This window comes from Microtus oregoni, unplaced genomic scaffold (assembly GCF_018167655.1).
Source record: "Microtus oregoni isolate MIOR12 unplaced genomic scaffold, Mior012 000005F_ref0000423, whole genome shotgun sequence".
Lineage (NCBI taxonomy): Eukaryota > Metazoa > Chordata > Mammalia > Rodentia > Cricetidae > Microtus > Microtus oregoni.
In genome coordinates this window covers 26,636,046-26,655,657 of record NW_024543064.1, presented here as the reverse complement: position 1 = coordinate 26,655,657, position 19,612 = coordinate 26,636,046, and the positions used below count along the sequence as shown (strand labels likewise).

The following is a 19,612-nucleotide window of genomic DNA, read 5'->3' as shown; positions in this document are numbered from 1 at the left end:
AACCAAGCTGTTATTATTTAGAACACCATTTCTCTCTCTTTTTAAAAATAATTCCCTGGGGGGTCTGGAGAGATGGCTCAGCGGTTAAGAGCGTTGCCTGCTCTTCCAAAGGTCCTGAGTTCAATTCCCAGCAACCACATGGTGGCTCACAACCATCTGTAATGGGGTCTGGTGCCCTCTTCTGGCCTTCAGGCATACACGCAGAAAGAATATTGTATACATAATAAATAAATAAATAAGTTAAAAAAAAATAATTCCCTGGAACTGGAGTTACAGACAGTTGTGAGCTGCCTGTGGGTGTTGGGAACGGAACCCAAGTCTCCTTTAAGAGCAGCCAGTAGTCTTAACTGCTGCAGCCATAGAAGAATCTCTGCAGCTGTACACCACCATTACTCAAAGGGGGCATCTAGAAAAATCAATCATACTAACATGTGGAATCGAACTGGCCTGGGGCTCCAGTCCTTTCCAAGCCCCCAGCCCAGGTGCCCTCTTGCAGCACTCCATCTTCAATAGTAAGGAGCAGTGTCTGTCTGTCACAGCAGGAAAACTACCCCTGTTCTGACAGTCTCCACAGCAGAGACAGAACCAAAGGTGGAATGAGTGAAGAATTCTGAAAACTGTAGTAGCAACTTCTATCTCATGTTAGACTCTCATCACTTCACAGGTTACACCATCCACTCACAGAAGCAATTCTTAGGCTCCTGAAGGTCAGTTCAGCTGACTGTCAGCTGCCTCTGTCCAAGGTTGCAGTGCCACAATGACCAGATCAGAACTGGCAATGTTCCCTCAGGTGGCAAACAGAAGCAGGAAAGGGCTTTTCCTTTCACAGTAATTCTACACCTATTCAGGTCTTCTAGAAGCTTCAAACTGGCTTCCAACAACTAGGCCAAAGCCCAGGAATTGCAGGCTTGGATACAGGCCCAGTGAATCACAGCAAAGGCAGGGGTTAGCGACTATGTAACAGTCCGAGGAGCATAGGAATGACCCACAACAACACAGGTAAGAGGAAAACCTCAGTTTCATCATGCTAACAACCTTTTTGTTCCTCAGACAGCTCTAGAGCTGTTTTTCCTGTCAATCTAGTAGTAAAGGGTGACAGAGGCTGGGAGCGGGGGAGGAGTCAAAGTCCACAGGACAAGAAAGGCAACAGTGACATTTCTTGCTTATTTTGGAATTCATAAACAGTTCAGAAGATAAACCACATTGGAGCCAAAACTGACTTAACCCTCTAGAGAAGAGCCATCTAGCTAGCACAATACCAACACATTCACAGTCTCTATGCCTGTATACAAATTTAACAAGGTCAGATAGACCAATTAAAGCCTTCAAATCAGTTACTGTGTGCCAAAGGCTCTCTTTCCTGGTTAGTCCCAGGCACTTACCAAGTAATACTTCTTGCTTTTGGGTGTGTACTCTGGATCCCATTCCTCTTCCCGGTTTCTCTTTTGAAAATCATTGTTGCTGTTGTTGTTATTGTTACCGGAATAGTTTCCTCTGCCCCAACCTCTCCCTCTTGCTCGAAATTGCTGTAGAAATAAAGGAAGCAAAAGAAACAAAGGTCCATGTCAGCAGTAGAAAATCCCTTACATTCTGACAAGGAATGGACAGCTGCCCTCCTATCACACGCAGTTAAACTAGCTTCTATTCATTTCTATCCTCGTTCCTCCCAAGCAGACAGTCCAAGGGTACATACACATGGCCAGAGGGCCGCCTTCAAGCAAGATCCAAAGAAATGGGGTAAATTCTGGGATGAGAAGCTATAAGAGGTTTTGGAAGTGATTATAAACAAAGAAACAAGTGAACATAGAAGCTTTGGGAAGCAAAGAATCTTTTTTTTTTTTTTTTGGTTTTTCGAGACAGCGTTTCTCTGTAGCTTTGGAGCCTGTCCTGGAACTCCCTTTGTAGACCAGGCTGGCCTCGAACTCACAGAGATCCACCTGCCTCTGCCTCCCGAGTGCTGGGATTAAAGGCGTGCGCCACCACCGCCCGGCCGGAACCAAAGAATCTTGAGTCTACAGCTGGCTTGCTTAGACCAGAGGGAGAAGAACTGGTGTCTTATTGACATTTAGTTGGGACTAGAAAGAGCTGGAGGCTTAGAGAAAAAGGGAGGCCCTTACAAAGGTTCCCCGTGCTCTGCCGCCTCTTTCATTTGGACCCATGAAGTCTTTGGTCCCCAGTCTGGATTTGTCAAAACCTGTGGTGCTCTCCTCCCTTTCCTCTGCTTCCTCGGGGTACTCCTCTGCTTTGTAGGAGTGAGACGACTGGGAAGAGGAAGAGGAGGACCTAGACCGGTCTCTTGCTCTGCGGTGCTTCCTACATGAAGAAGAAGAAGGAAATCAAGACTGGTTCTGGCAGCATCAGAGATTAACTACCAAGCAAGCGCGTTTTGTTCACCCCAATCCACCAACCCAACAACTTACAGACGTGGTTCTGTAAGTCATTTTCAGTGACATACCTATTTCTAAGCATGTGGTGAATATGTTATCAAACATAAAGAACATAAAATAATCATTATGTTTATTAATGCTCCATTATCAGCCTGCCAGATGAACCAACAGAGAAGGCAAGAAGGTCCGTGTGAGTGGCTGACTCTGACACTGCAGCAAACCCTTATTAGTGTGCTGTCATTCCTAGCACTCAAATGCCGTTTTGTGACGGGCACAAGGGGGTGGGAGACACTTTAAGATGAAATGAAATGTCAGAACACCTTACTGACAAAGTGACCAGAGAATTCCACATTACTCAGTTCATAGGTGACAGAGCTGAGCAGAGCTTGGAAACAAACCTGGCTCTAATTAGCCCACTAACTCTATACAACCACCTCCTACTGAGCTCAAACAGGTTGCGCTCTTAAGTCTAGAATCTGCAGCAACTTCTCCTGGAGTCGTATCTCTTCCTTTCCCTTCATCTGGGTAAATTACAGACTAGAGAAATTAGACTAATATGATGACTCACTGTCTACACACTACAGGCTGGTGCCAGCCCTACTAGAGGTAACAGGAGGCTACTAAATGACCCCGAGATGTCGGAGGACCAAACTCCCAGGAATAGAGACCTCCAGGCATTCCTTGGTGCCTCATTTATAAGAAGCATTCTGGGGCTGGAGAACTGTTGCAGCTTTTAAGAGCACTTGTTCAGCTCTCAGCAACCTCATGATAGCGCATGACCTGTAACTCTGGTCCTGGGGAGCCAATGCCCTCTTCTGGCCTCCTTGGGCACCAGGTGTACACATGGTACACAGACTTAGGAGAAAAACGCTCATGCACATTAAAAAAAGAAAAAAAAAAAAGTACTCTGCCCAGCCCCCACTTGTTTTAGTATCTTCTCTTCCCATGAAAACAAGAGATCCACACTGCTGTACTCAAAACCAGAACGCAGAAACCTAACCACTCTGATACTCGGTGTTATGGTAAGAAGTTTTCAGAAATAAGATTCTCAAGAGCTTCCAATTTGATTGGGCAGTGGTGGCACACGCCTTTAATCCCAGCACTCGGGAGGCAGAGGCAGGCGGATCTCTGTGAGTCTGGTCTACAGAGCTAGTTCCAGGACAGGCTCCAGAGCCACAAAGAAACCCTGTGTCGAAAAACCAAGAAAAAAAAAAAAAAAGGAAGAAACCCTGTCTTGGGAGAAAAAGAAAAAGCTTCCAATTTGACCAGTGCCTGGGAGGCAGAGGCAGGCAGATCTCTGAGTTCAAGGTCAGCCTGGTCTACCAGGTGAGTACCAGAATGGCTAGGGTTACCCAGAGAAACCCTACTTGCAAAAACTAAAACCAAAACAGCAAAAATGCTAAAACAAAACAGAGGTTTTTATGAGTTGTAAAAAGACAGTAATAAGAACAGTGTACAAAGGTTTTCGCTTAACTCAGTCACTCAAGCACGCAGTGCCCAAGGGGGCCAGAAGATGGTACCATCTCCCCAGACAGATAGTTTGGGCTGCAAAGTGGGTGCTGAGAATTGAACAAGTGTTCTTAGTAACAAACAACTCTGCAGCCCCAACGTGCTTTTTATAAATGAAGAACCAAAGAATACCTCATCCTGGGAGTCCTCCTGACACCTCAGGGTCACTTAGTAGCCTCTTTTGTTACTTCTGGTAGGGCTGGAAACCTTCTCTAAGTAAATTGTTGAAAGTCACAGTGCAACTCAGAGCTGGGCATGTTTCAGAAATAAGTATCAATTACTTTTCTACACTCAATACTGAGATGCTTATGGGGACTCACTCCACTTTCCACCAGTGGCAATGTGGTGCACACCTATAAACGGGACTTGTGGGAGACAAAAAAAAAAAAAAAAAAAAAATCAGGAAGGAATTCAAGGTCATCCTTAGTTGCTACACTGTGGGCAAAGCCAGCCCGAGACAAAGACTGCCTGCCAGCCAGTTCAAGTCCAGAATAGCAGAAATATTGCTTTTTGAGAAGGTTAAAGCTGCAACTCTGCTCCATTTAAGGAAAGGTGACTGAAACCATACAACCTTCAACAATGCACCAAGGCTGGTTGTAGCTCAGCTGAAATGTACTTGCAGAGCATATGCAAGGCCCAAGGTTTACTCTCTAGCACCACCAAAAAAAGCAGAAACATCATGGCATTGGCCCTACATAACAATGAAAAAAAAGTCTGCTTTTTAAAAGAAATATTTGGAACGCCTCTTTGAACTGTCTATGAAACAACAATCTTGTCCTATCTCGTCTCACCTGATTTTAAAACAGTACTTTTAATCGAATGTATTAGATGTTATAGTATTTTATTCTATCAATGATTTTCTAAATTATAAGCACACTAAGAAAATACTCAACGAGAAAGAACATGCCCAGAAGACCTGTCACACAAACTGCTAATCAATCTCCACAATCGTTGCAACATTCATTTCTGGACAAAGATAACTTTACTTAGATAAAGAAGTTCTATTTTCAAGCTAGGGAAGACAATGCTACAGATGTTTTAGTTCCTAACCATGAAGTTCTCTTGATGAGAAGGCCTGGTGTACTCACAAGCCCAAATGAACAAGTGTTGTGTGCACTCATGTAATCCCAGCACTGGAGGGGCAGGGACTGAGCAACTTGGTCTACATAGTAAGTTCTGGGCTAGCAAGGGTTCCATGTTTAGACTCTGTAGTGAAAGGTGAAAAACAACCACCACCAATAAAAAATAGTGAATAACTGAGACTTCACTCCAGAATCTAGGGTGACAGGCAGGGGCATCACGTACTTCTGCTTCTTCGATCCTTTGTGAGTTTTCTCTGTTTTCTCAGCTGATCTTTCTCTTGAGTGGCTAGAGTCTCGGGAATCCACCGACTCTCTTGATTTACCTCGCTTAAGATCTCTCTCCTTATGTTTTTTACGACGCTCAATATCAAGGCGGAGATCAACAGGATCATCTTTGTACTTGCCTTCAGCCTGCTGAAAAAGATGTTAAAATTAAGGTTTTTGGGATCCAGAACTGCTAACTCACTCTCAAATGTGTTTTTTTTGCCAATGGAGACACTGGGAATCTAAAAGCCTCACCCCAGAAAGCTTTTGGTTTTTTTAAACAATCAAGGTGCTATCTCTTGAAAACGGTATGTGAATCTTTGTTTCCTGTGTCCCAGTAATGCCTCTAAGTGTATATGCTGAATAAGTGTATATGCTGAGATGGCCAAAATCAGCTCTAGAAAATGTTTTTTATTAGGCTTATAGGAAATGCTCACTTCTCCCTATCTAAAGAAGGCCACCCACTACCGTGTGGAATCACCTTAATGTACAAGAATAAGTAAAGACAAAAGTAACACTGCCCAGATCACATCTACAATGGCCTTCAAGGACATCATGCACTAGGATTTGCCTAATAGAAGTAGGTCCTTGCTAACAGAAAGCCATCCACACTTTATTAACACCTTATATATCTATATGAACCATAAACTTTCGGATGCAATATTTCATTTAAATAACAAGAATAATAGGAAGGTTTATTATTTTATCAATTTGTTTCTGAGAGTCTAAGACCTCTGTAGACTCGAAAAGCCAATAAATAAACAAACAAATGACAACAAAGGACAAAGGTAGCCAACCACTCCATCACTGAGGAGCTGACTGCTGGAGGCATGGAGCATAGACTCTGCTGCTTCACTAAGGCCAGGCTGAGGGCATGTGGAGACAGGGAAACGGGTGGAAAATGAGAGATTGCACAGGAGTATCTCTCAACACTTTCAACCAAAAAGACAAATTTGTCTAGAAAATTTTAAAACAGTGTTTTAAAAAAGGTTTCAGTAGCATAGAACAGCCATCTTATTTTAAATTTAAACTGTATATATGAATGATGGTGAATATTAAAATATTAAAAACTCCATCTACTTATTTCATAGTAAAGACTGCACAGGAGTCTAATCTCTTAGTAACAATGTTATGTGCATATCATTGCAAATGTAGCCAGGCCATTTTAAAGTAACAGTAATCGACAGATGATATGGTACAATGTTAGGAAAAAACAAAAAAGCGCACCAGCTGCTGAACACAGTCTACTGAGTTAAGATATGAATATTTCACTCTGCTCTGACATGCATGTCTTTCTGAAATCATGGTTGGAAATAGTGCATGTAGACAGTTGATTTGATAATACTTACAAGCAGAAAAATATCACAAAAAGTTTCTTCTCTCATCATGGGCACTTGTTCCAAAACGCCTCTCTTTTTTTTCTCAAGCTCACCTCAATAGACTCTGGGGTCATTTACCATATTCTAACCACTTCACAAAGGTTGTTGATACATTTTAATAAAAATTAACCCTTTGTAGTTCATTTTTAGAATTATGCCCATCCTTAAAAGAAAAACACAAACTTAAGTAGAGAGTAATTTAAACAAACACATTTCTGTCAAGTTCATGCCCAACGCACTCATTATGTTGGAACTACTGATCAAAGCAACAGTTCACCTTATAGCCAGGTTCCCGGGGACTTTTCATTTCCTCGTGAGTCAAACCATGTTTTCTGAATGTACTGGGGGAAATGTCTATCCTCCTAAAATTAAAAACACAGAAAATAGTATACTATTCTACTGAACAATATTGGTTAACATTCTAGACCCTAAGGTAGGTAATGGAGTCATAGACATAATTACTCTTTATAGTTTATCTGCTACTAGTTCTATTTCTCCCCCTTTTCATGTTAAGATTACATGTGCATGCCTAGCATACACTGTATTATTTATACCTGTAATAGAAACATTCCTTCTACCCAAAGTAAATAATTGAAAAATAGGTATTATATTCATTTGTGTATATGTGTTTGTTTAAAGCACATGCTACAACTTACGCAGTCAGTTCACTCCTTCCACAATATGGAACCTGGGATCTACAACAATACCCACTGAGACAGCTTGCCAGCCCAAGTTCCTTTATTTTATTTTGGGGTGGACACTACTAGGAAATGGACTCAAGTGCTCTGCATATACTAGAAAAGCACTCTATTCTTTCCCATTTTGTTCGGTTTTTTGTTTTTGTTTTTTTTTTTTTTTACTATGTAGTAGTCCTAGCTGTCCTGGAACTTTTCTGACCTGGCTTTTCTGAAACTCAGAGATCTGCCTGCCTCTGCTTCCCAGTCCTGGGATTAAGACACACACTTCCTGACGGTACTTTTTACTAGTTAGCAAGGCAGATTCCTTTGATCTTCCTTGGTACCAAGCTGATTCCAGACAAGCTCTCCATGTTCCAAACAGATTTCCTGAATTACAAGGGATAATTCTTTTAAATCTGCTGGACCTCATTTAAACTGTTGAGATAAGTAAATTTCAAGCTTTTCCCTCAACCCCCTTCCCCAGCAAATTCTCCTAAATGAAAGAGATAATGTTGTTTAGAGAAGTCAGTATTTATTCTTACTACAGAAACCTCAGGTTCTTTGGGCCCAATGTGAGAAACTACAGCCTTCAAAACATCCTTTCCATTCTCAAATACAAAGTCCTCAGATTTCCAAGAGCCCTAGATAATATTACTTTACCCTAAATTTTGGATCAAAAGTACATTAGTGGGAGAATGCAAAAAGGTCAGTTTAATATCAAATGACAAGTTATTTTTTATTTCATATGCACTGGTGCTTTGCCTGCATGTATGTCTGTATGAGGGCATCAGATCCCCTCCCTGGAACTGGAGTTACAGACAGTTGTGAGCATCCACGTGGGTGTTAGATATTGAACCTGAGTCTTTTGGAAGAGCAGTCAGTGTGCTTAAACGCTGAGCCATTCATCTCTCCAGCCCCCAAATGACAAAAGTCTTTTATTACAACCCTCAGAGTAGGCTGAGAACCTCACCTGTGTATCTCTGGGCTTTTCTTATTTTTAGCTGCTTCTTGTTCACTTCCTCTCTTTAGGTATTTAGTAAAGCGTTCATGTAATGTCATTCCAGAGGATCCAAAGTGATGTTCTGTTAAGATTCAAAGAAATACATTAATATGTTATCTAGGGCAGATACAATGTTCAGTGGACCTGTAGCCAGAGATACAATTTAATATTCAAACCCATATAACATACTAAAAAAGGGAAGGAAAAGTGGCTAGTTCAGAGACCTCTAATGCTGGGTTTCTAGTAAGCTCCCTTATCTCAGGGACATGATACAAGGTCAAAGAATCTGGCACTAACCTCCCTTTGGGGCACAGGAGCAATGACTACTGACTTTAACTCTAGATGGAGCCTGTAACAGGCCCAATTCAGCTTTCTGCATCATTGCTTTTGCCCACTACTCAACCTGTGCACCACTATTCATTTGCCCAGGGGATGACAGAACAATTTGGGAAAGAAATTCACGTCAAAACGTATACTAGATACTGCTACAAAAGAAAAGAGGTAACGGAAAAGCCATTTCTCAGAGGCTGGAGAGATGGCTCAGAGATTAAAAAAGGTTGCTATTTTCCCAGGACACAAGTTTGCTTTCCAGCACCTTTGTCAGAAGGTTCACAACCAAATCTATCTCTAGTTCCAAGGGATCTGACCTCTTTGGGAACCTCCTATCTCAGACACAGACACACACAAATCCTTAAAAAGCCACTCCCCATACTTCATGTTGAGGGTTTTATTATCAAGATTATAGATGCTAGCATTTCAGAAATTCATCTCTAAAACATGGAAACCTCTCCCCTAAAGCACTGATCTCTCTCTCTCTCTGTGGTTTTTCAAGACAGGGTTTTGCTGTAGCTTTAGAGCCCGTCCTGGAACTAGCTCTTGTAGACCAGGCCTGCCTCTGCCTCCTGCGTGCTGGGATTAAAGCACCACCACCCGGCTAAGCACTGATATTTCTTTAAGCCAGCCTTTAGCTTTCAACGTCCTAGAGGCTTCCTCATTCTCTATCCCAGCACTCAGGAGGCAGAGGCAGGCAGATCTCTGTGAGTTCTAGGCAAGCCTGGTCTATAGACCAGGACAGGCTCCAAAGCCACAGAGAAACCTGGTCTTGAAAAACAAAGACTACTATGTGGAAACTGTTTCTACTCACCTTTAACATGATGAACAATCGTCACTATGTGCTGAGCAAACAATTCTGAGGGGCTACGCTGAGACTGAGCTGACTGTATGTGCTGGAAGATGGAACGAAATTCCTGTTCCTTTTTATTGCTATGGACTAGATCCCGAGAAAGCTTTCTTTCCTGAGCCAATAAGCCACTGGGTCTGAAAGACAAATACAAGGAGAATCAGTATAACAAGAGATATAGAAAGTTACAATTCTTGTTTCTTTTTGGTTTTTTTCAGACAGGGTTTCTCTGTGTAGCCACGGCTATACTGAAATTTGCTCTATAGACCAGGCTGGCCTCGAAATCAAAGATTTGTCTGTCTGCTTCCCAGGTGGCTGGGACTGAAGGCATGTGCTGCCACTACCACCTGGCTGAAAGTCACAATTCTTTAACTATAAAAATACGCTAATTTTCAAGATAGTTTTCCCCCTATATATTGCAGGGCTGGCCGCGAACTTGTCATCCTCCTGTCTCAGACTCCTGAGTGTACTAGGACTGAATGAATAGGCCAGGCTTTATGGGCTGGAGGTGAGGAGGTAGAATGCTGGGCAAAAAAAGCCAGGGCCCTATGCATACTAAGCATGTGAGTTTTCCAACACGGAACCATGGTTTCCTATTATTATTTTGGGCCAGGGAAGGGAGGATGACCGTGTATGGCACGCACCAAGTCAAAGTCAGAATACAACATGTAGGAGTCAGTTCTTTCTTTCCACATCACCAGGCCTGGTGATGTTGCCTGTACCCGACGAACCATCTTGACACCCCCCCTCCCTGTTTTCTCTGGAGACTGTTCCAAAGAGTTTCTATCCACAAGGCCCCTCTTGTTCTCTATCAAAGTTCAAGTAATGGTAACACATTACAACTGAGGAAAGATGGGTCCACATCTCATTCATCACTGAGAATCTTCAAGTGGGGAACTGTTAAACCTTGGTGACTATATTTCCTATGGCTACTTGTTTTAACAAAGGCATTGTAAAAGGTCAACTCGCTTGGCTAGGGAAGGTCGTTCAACAAGACAACACCAAGAAGCAAAGAGTGAGGCTGGTGAGACGGCTCAGGGGGTACAGGCGATGGCCTCCAAGCCAGAACTTGACCCCCAGACCAACACTGTAGGAGAAAACTCCAGAAAGAAGCCTTCTGACCTTCACATGCATGTGTGTCCCTCCCCACTTTCTAAGCATTAGTGGTAAGAGAGGAGTGTGTGGTTACAACTCCAACTGGTTGGGTATACTACATCAAAAGCAGTCAGTCTAGGCTCTATCATGCTTTCCTGAAGTGAGGGGAGGGAGGGAAGAGGCTAGATCCATCAATTTGAAATTGGAAAATATCAGAGTCTGGTGACCCAAGTAAAATGGAGACATGATTCTCAAGGATCTTGACAGGTAAAAGAAACAGTGTAGGTAGGAGCTGGGCTGGAGGTGAAGACAGACCAAAATAGTGGTTTTGAGTTCCCAGAAACAAAAAAACAACAATAACGGGCTGGAGAGATGGCTCAGCGGTTGAGAGCATTGCCTGCTCTTCCAAAGGTCCTGACTTCAATTCCCAGCAACCACATGGTGGCTCACAACCATCTGTAATGAGGTCTGGTGCCCTCTTCTGGCCTGCAGGCATACATGTAGACAGAATATTGTATACATAATAAATAAATATTTTAAAAAGCAACAACAACAAAAAATCAGCCATACTGGCTGAAGACAATCTTTATCCCGGCAATGCCTAAGGGGCATAATCAATCTGTGAGCTGTTATCACTCAGTGACACTCTCTCCACTCCAGGGACAGACATGAGGCTATCCGCACTGATAGGTGGCAGCAAGGAAACATTTCTGTTCTCAGGAAGGGGTAATGAAACCATTTTGGCCATTAGAGCCCTGAGGGTCAACAAGGAGCACTCCTCACCGTGCAAGGTCCTCATCAAAGGAGTCCATCCGGACATTGACCTGGGCCTCCCGAGTAATGGAAAAGGAAGACTTCCCTGAGGAAAAGTCTCCTTTGTTTCCCAGCTTGTCTCGGCTCTCAGAGGTCTTCCGTGGGGGAGGTGACGAATTTTTCTCCTGGACCGCCTTGTATGCAGTCACTCGGAAATTCTTTTCTGGCACAAAGCCCCTGTGTCCACTTTCGCTCCTCTTGGCCCCTCCACGCTCCTCCTTTCTGGATCTCTCTGTGAAAGGCTCCTCCTCCAGCTCCTCCGCCTTCCTCAGCTTTTCCTTCCCTGTATGCACCAGGCTCTCCCACTTGCCTGACTTCTCTTCCTCCTGGTTTTTGCTTGCACCGGCTATAACTTTAGACATAAATTTGGGCTCATCATCAAACTCAGGTTCCTTCCTCCCCTTACTTTTGTCCTTATCTTGTTCATCCATCTCCTCCTTGTGGAAGTCAGCCATCTTTTTCTCAAAGTCATCACGAAGCTTATACCTTTTGGGTGACTGGCTGCCTCGGAAGGGCTTCTCAGTGTCAGTCTTGGAAGCAAATGGATCAGATTTCATTTTTACATCAGCATCAGAGAAGCTCCCTTTCTCTTTCAGCTTCTCTTTATCAGTATTTGTTTGTTTCTGTTCCTTATCTTTCCCATTCTCTGTTTTCTGGTCTTCCAGGTACCTAGTTATAAAAACACAAGGGAGACACACGAGAGGCCTCCTGAGCATCCTGTTCTACCACAGCACCTGGTCTGTTCCTGATCTGGTTTTAAGTCTCTGAACAAGCACAGCTGTAGATTCCAGTATTATCACTTTCTACCTGGTACTTGTCTAATGATTTCTGGAAAAAAAAAATCCTTCATGGATTTATAAACTTGGCATTTAAGAATCAGTGGAACTATGCCTTACAAAAACAACAAAAAAAATTAAGAGCAAGTTATTTAGGATACTGAAAATTTTTTTTACTTACCTGTTATGTGGTCTAAGGGGAAAATAACTACAGTCTCACCCCAACTTTTACTCATTCATTTAAAATCTGCTTTCAGCAAAGTTAACAGAATGTTCAACCTTGGACTGTTTTGATTTATACAACTCACATTTGGAAATACAAGTCTCAAAGAGACTTCAAATTTGCTTCAAGTCACCTAGAAGATCTACATAATGAAATATACTGTGAACACATAAAAAAAAATACTTGTTAATAGGGGAAAGAGTATGAAGGTGGCAAAATTATTATTCTAATGGAAAAGCAGAAACCAGACTCCAATCTACATTCAGTCCTAGCAAGGAATAAAACGTACACTGCAAAGCAAACTCAAATTGCATCAAAGTACAGAATTTGAACATATGCTAATTATGAGCAATGTTAAACCTAACTAGTTATATTAATGAACATGACAAAGAACCAAGGGACCAGAGAATGTGCTAGTAAGAGTAAAGAATAGAAAGAGGAACCTCTTGCTCTCTCTCTTGACTAAAACATGGTCCTGGCATCTTTCCTGTAACATCCCACTCTATCCAATCCACGCAAGAACAATTCTTATAAAACTTACCATACCCTCTTATAGGGCAGCACACCCTCTCCTAATATGAATGAAGCCTGGGCGCTTCTACAGGGCATACGCCCACCCACCTTGTGCTTTAAAAAACAAAAAAAAAAAACCTCTTCTAGACCACGCCTTGGACTTTCCTATTTTGCCCAGTCTCCTTGGTGTGTCACTCTTCATCATGATGGACTGATGCACACAAACATGGCAGATAGTGGATCCTAGAGGTCTACAGTTCCAATGGCCAGTCATGTTGGCAAAGATCTGTTTTGGTAGCTAACCCACAAACCTCTACTGTTTTCTGGCTCAGACTGGTAGAATTCAAGACAATTTTTTTTTTTTTTTGGTTTTTTGAGACAGGGTTTCTCTGTGGTTTTGGAGCCTGTCCTGGAACTAGCTCTTGTAGACCAGGCTGGTCTTGAACTCACAGAGATCCGCCTGCCTCTGCCTCCCGAGTGCTGGGATTAAAGGTGTGCGCCACCACCGCCAGGCTCAAGACAATTTTTTAAATGTAAAAACATTACCACAGGCTAAAGAAACTTATGCTGTAATACAAGTTCAAGAAAGCTAGAGTTAAGTTAAAGTTTTCCTGGGCAACTCTCATGTAGGCTAATGAAAAGCCGAGAAAACAGGAATTGCCATACTACCATTATTCAGAGGTCTAACTCGGGTGTTATTACAACTAAGCTGCTGGCTAGGGATAGCCACTTGGGGATGGGAAAAATGAGATACTTGCCTTTTTGTGTATGCCGCTCCTCCCGAAGCAGCACTCTCGTCTTTCTGAGATGAACCATATGCAGAGCCAGTGGCCGGAGGACTCTTACCCATGGGGCTCTTTTTAGATGGACTCAAAGATCCAGAGCCATGGTCGAACTGACCTTGGTGTGTTCCAGACTGATATCCAGCACCACCTGACATAGATGAGCCCATCTGGGATGTATTAGAAAGTGGAGGACTAGGTTTTGGCACAGGGCTAGGGCGTGGTGACCTTCGCCTAACCACCACAGACTGGAGGGGGCTTTTGAGAGCTGGGCTTCTCTCCCGGGGGCTCAGATCAGAAGCCGAGGCCCGTGACGCAGAACCAGTGCTATAGGTAGTGGCATCTGGCCATGGCTTTGAGCTCTCAGACCCTTTTATATCTTGAGATGCACCTCCAGAAAATGTCTGCTCCTTGGCCTCATCTCCCTGGTTATCACCGGCTGCCTGAGATGGCCTGCTATCCTTAGAAGAGGACTTCTTCTCTTTTGTAGACTTGCGCTTAGATGATTCAACCCTGCTGTGGTTGGAGGATGACCGAGAGGATGAGGAGCGCCTTGACCTGTCAGAGGATGATTTATCAGAGTTCCTAGAATGGCTCCTGGACCGTGGTGAAGGGGACCTTCTCTTTGGGGACCGGGACCGGGACCGGCCTCGACGAGGACTGTAAGCTTGCCGGTAGTTCTGCCAATTGGACCGGTAGTTTCCATAGCCACCTCGGTTATACTGGCCCCACGGATAAAAGCCTCGGTTTCGCCCACGGAAATAATAGGGCCTCCGATAGCCTCTGTTGTGGCCTCTGAAATCTCGATTCTGATACACTCGGGGGTGATTCCTTTCTCTGTTATGAGCTGGAGAATACGATCTGGAACGAGACCTAGAACTGCAGAGGAAGGAAATGGGGAAAATATTTTTTTTACATGGCATTTAAAAAATAACTGCCAACAAAGGTAACACTGCATTCCCTACTGTTCTGTATCATTTATTTTCAGTTTTGTTTTGAAAGCAAGAGTACAAACTTAAACATCTAATTTTTTTCTTTCAATTTTGTAAACTAAATAAAGACACAGACACAGGAGATATAGCTGGTGGTGCTGGTGCAGATGATCTCTGGTTCCAACACTCCCATCCTAGTCGTCTTCTCAGGTTAGGACAAATGTCTTAAAGACCCGAGGCTGTAAAAGCACAATTGTAACAGCTGACCACCAAACAAAAAGCACAGCTATTAAAAAACTTGAAAGAATCTGCTAAAATCAGATCAGAAAAACATGAACCACACTAATCTTGTACTAGAACTGGAAATCATCTAAGTCAAATTTCTGGGGCCGAGCTTTCTGGTTGTGCTGAGACACCACAAGAGGGCACTTATCTGACCAGCCAGCATCAAGCCTAAGGACTAGAGCAATAGAGGCAAGGAAAAGGTCCGTTCATACAGAACTCAGAAGGAACCAGGGTCCACTGACAGAGCTATAGGGGCTCATAAGAGACTAACATGTTCAAGAACATGAAGCTGTGGACAACCCGGAGCCACCAAAAAAAAAAAAAAAAAAAAGGCTGGTTTTATATAAAAATTTGACACAAGCTAGAGTCATCAGAGAGGAAGGAGCTTCAATTGAAAAAATGCCTCCATTAAGATCAGGCCTGTGTGGTATTTTCTTAATTAGCGATAAATGGGGGTGGGGACCCAGACCATTGTGGGTGGGACCATCCCTGGGCAAGTAGTCCTGGGCTCTGAAAGAAAGCAGGCTGACCAAGCCAATAAGCAGCACTCCTCTGGTGCCTCTGCATCTGCTCCTGCCTATAGGTCCTGACTCTCTTCAATGATGAACAGTGATATGGAAGTATAAGTTAAATAAATCCTTTTCCTCCTCAATTAGTAACCCTAACTAAGACACCCTGTAAGTCAAAGATAAGGGCAATGAGCGCCAAGTCTGACAATCTGAGTTCCACTTTCAGGCTGATCTAATCAAGAACCCACATGGTGGGGAGAACCAATTCCCACAAGTTGTTCTCTGATTTCCATATGTGCAAAACACACATGACAAATAAAAAAAATGGTTTCTACAAATTCCAAGTCCCTCCCCCCTTTCTTTAAGAGACACACAGTCTCACGTAGCCCTGGCTGGACTTGAACTCCCAGAGAATCACCTGCTTCTGCCTCTGAAGTGTTATGATAAAAGGGCATTTGATAAGGTTCTTGAATACTATTTATTCTGCCAATTATTATATTAAATCACAAGAGACTACTGCAAAAATATTTTCCCAAAATATATAATGTCTTCAGGAATAGCATGATCAAAGTATTTTGAATTCATGTCTGAAGACATAATGAAATCCATTATTTTGTACCAATTAAAATAAGAGTCTAGATAGGTATGGTAGTGCACACTTATAACCCCAACGCTTTTGAGGTGAAGGTAGGAGTATCAAGAAAAGGCAAGAATATCTCAAGACTACCCAGCAAGTTTGAAAATACTGTCAATAAACAAAAACAATGAGGGAATGGAGAGATGGCTCTGTGATAAAAGCACTTGCTACTCCTCCAGAGGACAATTTGGTTTTCAGGACCCACAGCATAAATTCACAACCATCTGAAACTCAAGCTCAAAAGATTTGATATCTTTATCTAGCAAGCATAGGCACAAACACAAAACAAAAACCTTCCAATAGTTAAGTATATATGTGCAATCCTAATTACCTGGGAAGTTAAAGTAGGAGAACGTGAGTTTGTTTGAAAACAAAATTTAGAAGGGACCACGATGTCGCTCATTGGTAGAGCACGTTCCTACCACACAGGGGTAGTATTTCAGTTTTTTAAAAAAATGTGACCTTTCTAATCAACTTGCCTGAGAGGTTTTGTTTTGTGCTGGTAACCAAACACAGAACCTGACACACTCTTAGCAAGCACTCTTCCATGGAGCGACATTGAGCTACGTTTGCTTTGATTCTTTAGTTTTTGAGACATGGTTAGACTAGCTTCAAACTCAAGAGATCCGCCTGCCTATGCCCCCCAAATGCTGGGATTAAAGCCATGTGCCAGGGGGCTGGAGATATGGCTCAGAAGTTAAGAGCATTCCAAAGGTCCTGAGTTCAATTCCTAGAAACCACATGGTGGCTCACAAATTAGGGTCTGGTGCCCTCTTCTGGCCTACAGGCATACCCACAGATAAAATATTGTACATAATAAATAAATAAATAAACATTTTTTTTTAAGTCATGTGCCAGAAGGCCTGGCTATAGCTAGTGGCGGCGGCACATGCCTTTAATCCCAGCAAGGAGGCAGAGGCAGGCGGATCTCTGTGAGCTCAAGACCAGCCTGGTCTACAAGAGCTAGTTCCAGGACAGGCTCCAAAGCTACAGAGAAACCCTGTCTCGAACCCCATGCACCCCCCAAATGCCTATGTTTGCTTTTAAAATGATAATTCTTGAGGCTGGTCAGAGTTCAGGAGGTAAAGGTGCCTGTCACCAAGCATTTCAACCCATAATTCAATCCCTGGGAAACATACAACAGGAGAGAATCAACTCCTGCAATTTGTTCTCTAACCCCCTTTAGTTCACTCTGGCACTGCTTGACCATATACATACACACAAGTAAAAGTAACACAAAATAATAGGAGCTGGACAGACAACTCAGTGATTAAGAGCATTTCTCTTGAAGCAGACCCGGGTTTCAGTCAACATTCCTATGCTGGCTCACAGTTCTGTTAACTCCAGCTTCAGAGACTCTGCCTCTCTTCTGGCCTCCAAGATGGTGCACAAACATACACAGACAGGCAAAACATTCATACACATAAAATAAAAACAAACCTTGAAAAAAAGTAATAAAATGATAGTCTCCTTCCCTTCCTTTATTCAAAATCAACTTGCTTTGCAAAGTCTCTTACTCGCGGCAATTCAAAGTAATGAATATTAAAATATTAAGTGGTTAATTCCAGAAATAACTCTTTAGTGCTCCCCTGTTTGTCTGTATGTGGGTCTGTGCATGCCACAGTGTACAATGCGTGGGAGCTCAAAGACAACTTGAAAGAGTGAGTTCTCATCTTCGACTTTGTGGATCCCAGGGATAAAAATTTTTTTTTAATATTTATTTATTTATTATGTATACAATATTCTGCCTGTGTATGCCTCAGGCCAGAAGAGGGAACCAGACCCCATTACAGATGGTTATGAGACACCATGTGGTTGCTGGGAATTGAACTCAGGACCTTTGGAAGAGCAGGCAATGCTCTTAACCACTGAGCCATCTCTCCAGCCCCCCAGGGATAAAATTTTATCCTCAGGCTTGGCACCAAGCTCCTTTATCCACTGAGCCGCCTTGCCAGCCCAATTCTTTAGTATTTACCATATTTTAATAGTTTTTATTGTGGTAAATTGTTATTAACATTCTCTTTCTGTTGTAAATTAAGCTTTATGATAGTACTATGTATAGGGATCAGGTCTAATACCAGGCATACAAGGAGTCAGTATCCCTGGAGAGCTAATTGGAGAATAGAATGATAGGTTTTTTTTGTTTTTGTTTTTTTTTTTTTTTGGTTTTTCGAGACAGTTTTTTTTGTTTTTTCTTTTCTTTTTTTTTTTGGTTTTTCAAGACAGAATTTCTCTGTGGTTTTGGAGCCTATCCTGGAACTAGCTCTTGTAGACCAGGCTGGTCTCGAACTCACAGAGATCCGCCTGCCTCTGCCTCCCAAGTGCTGGGATTAAAGGCGTGCGCCACCACCGCCAGGCGATAGTATTTTTTTTTAAGATTTATTTATTTATTAAGTATACAGTGGTCTGCCTGCATATGTCCCTGCAGGCCAGAAGAGGGCAGCATATTTCATTACAGATGGTTGTGAGATACCATGTGGTTGCTGGGAACTGAACTCAAGACCTTTGGAAGAGCAGCCAGTGCTCTTAACCTCTGAGCCATCTCTCCAGCCCCAGCAGATAGAATTTTAAGAAGAAGCTTACCTTCAATTTAAAGGTAAAAAAGAATTGGTTTTCTAGTATTACCCAATGTTCTTAGATGCACCTACACCATGAAGAATAACTAGCAAAGATGCATCTAATTTTTGCTTAATGGTTGCTATTTAAGCAAAATTTAAAGTCAAGAATAAAAACTTACCTTCTATATTTTTCATTCAGAACCAGTAAAAATTAAGAAAAGAAAAGAAGGGAAAGGCAGATGTAGGCTATGAAAACATAACAGGACCCCACTGAAGGGCTCTGCTTGGAGGAGTTGATCCATCACCAGCACTAAGAAGGGTGTGATTCATGGTCCGACATTTAGGCCTACTGCTGCTTCTCTTACCAATTACTAGAATAAGGGAGGACCTTGTGGGCACCCTGCACCCAAACCTGCAGCCACTGTAAGATGCAGAAACATGAGGCTCTGCAGACTGCAAAAGAAGTTATTGAAAGAGTCACTGAAAAGGATACAGTCTGTGCAATAAAGGGAAAAAAAATGAGCTTTCTCCAATTCTGTAGAAGTCAGCAGTTAGTTAATTTAAAGGCATGGTTCCTCAAACTCTCAGGATAGATACTTTCCTTGTAGGAGAGGGAAAACAAAAACAAGACCATGAAACAGATAAGCCAGAAATAAAAAATTGAGCATACAGTGGCAAACTTATCTGTGTTTTTTTTTTTTGGGGGGGGGGGATTTTCTGAGACAGGGTTTCTCGGTAGCTTTGGAGCCTGTCCTGGAACTAGCTCTTGTAACCAGGCTGGCCTTGAACTCACAGAGATCCTCCTGCCCCTGCCTCCCGAGTGCTGGGATTAAAGGCGTGTGTCACTACCCAGCAACTTATCTGTTTCTTAAAAAGCTGTTTTCTAGGGGAAAAAAAAAAACAAAAACAAAACAAACAAACAAAACCCAAAACCTTCTGGAATCCAAAAGTCTCCTAGGTAACAAGATAGCACTTAAACTGGCTCTAGACTTACTCAACAAATTGCCTGTT

At 42.6% G+C, this 19,612-nt stretch overlaps 1 protein-coding gene across 4 annotated transcripts in view; it reads right to left on the bottom strand.

Moving 5' to 3' along the window:
* The window catches only part of Thrap3 (thyroid hormone receptor associated protein 3), a 34,864-nt gene that overhangs the window by 1,818 nt on the left and 13,434 nt on the right, over positions 1 to 19,612 (bottom strand). For 2 of the 4 annotated variants that reach the window (XM_041651548.1, XM_041651549.1), the window contains 8 exons: positions 13,657 to 14,559; positions 11,357 to 12,055; positions 9,443 to 9,615; positions 8,269 to 8,380; positions 6,899 to 6,983; positions 5,202 to 5,392; positions 2,118 to 2,313; positions 1,383 to 1,526 (listed from right to left, as the gene is read on the bottom strand). In XM_041651548.1, the coding sequence (XP_041507482.1) occupies positions 1,383 to 1,526; positions 2,118 to 2,313; positions 5,202 to 5,392; positions 6,899 to 6,983; positions 8,269 to 8,380; positions 9,443 to 9,615; positions 11,357 to 12,055; positions 13,657 to 14,559 (2,503 nt within the window). The remainder of the gene's footprint in view (positions 1 to 1,382; positions 1,527 to 2,117; positions 2,314 to 5,201; positions 5,393 to 6,898; positions 6,984 to 8,268; positions 8,381 to 9,442; positions 9,616 to 11,356; positions 12,056 to 13,656; positions 14,560 to 19,612) is intronic. The other 2 variants (XM_041651550.1, XM_041651551.1) reach the window with 2 other exon arrangements.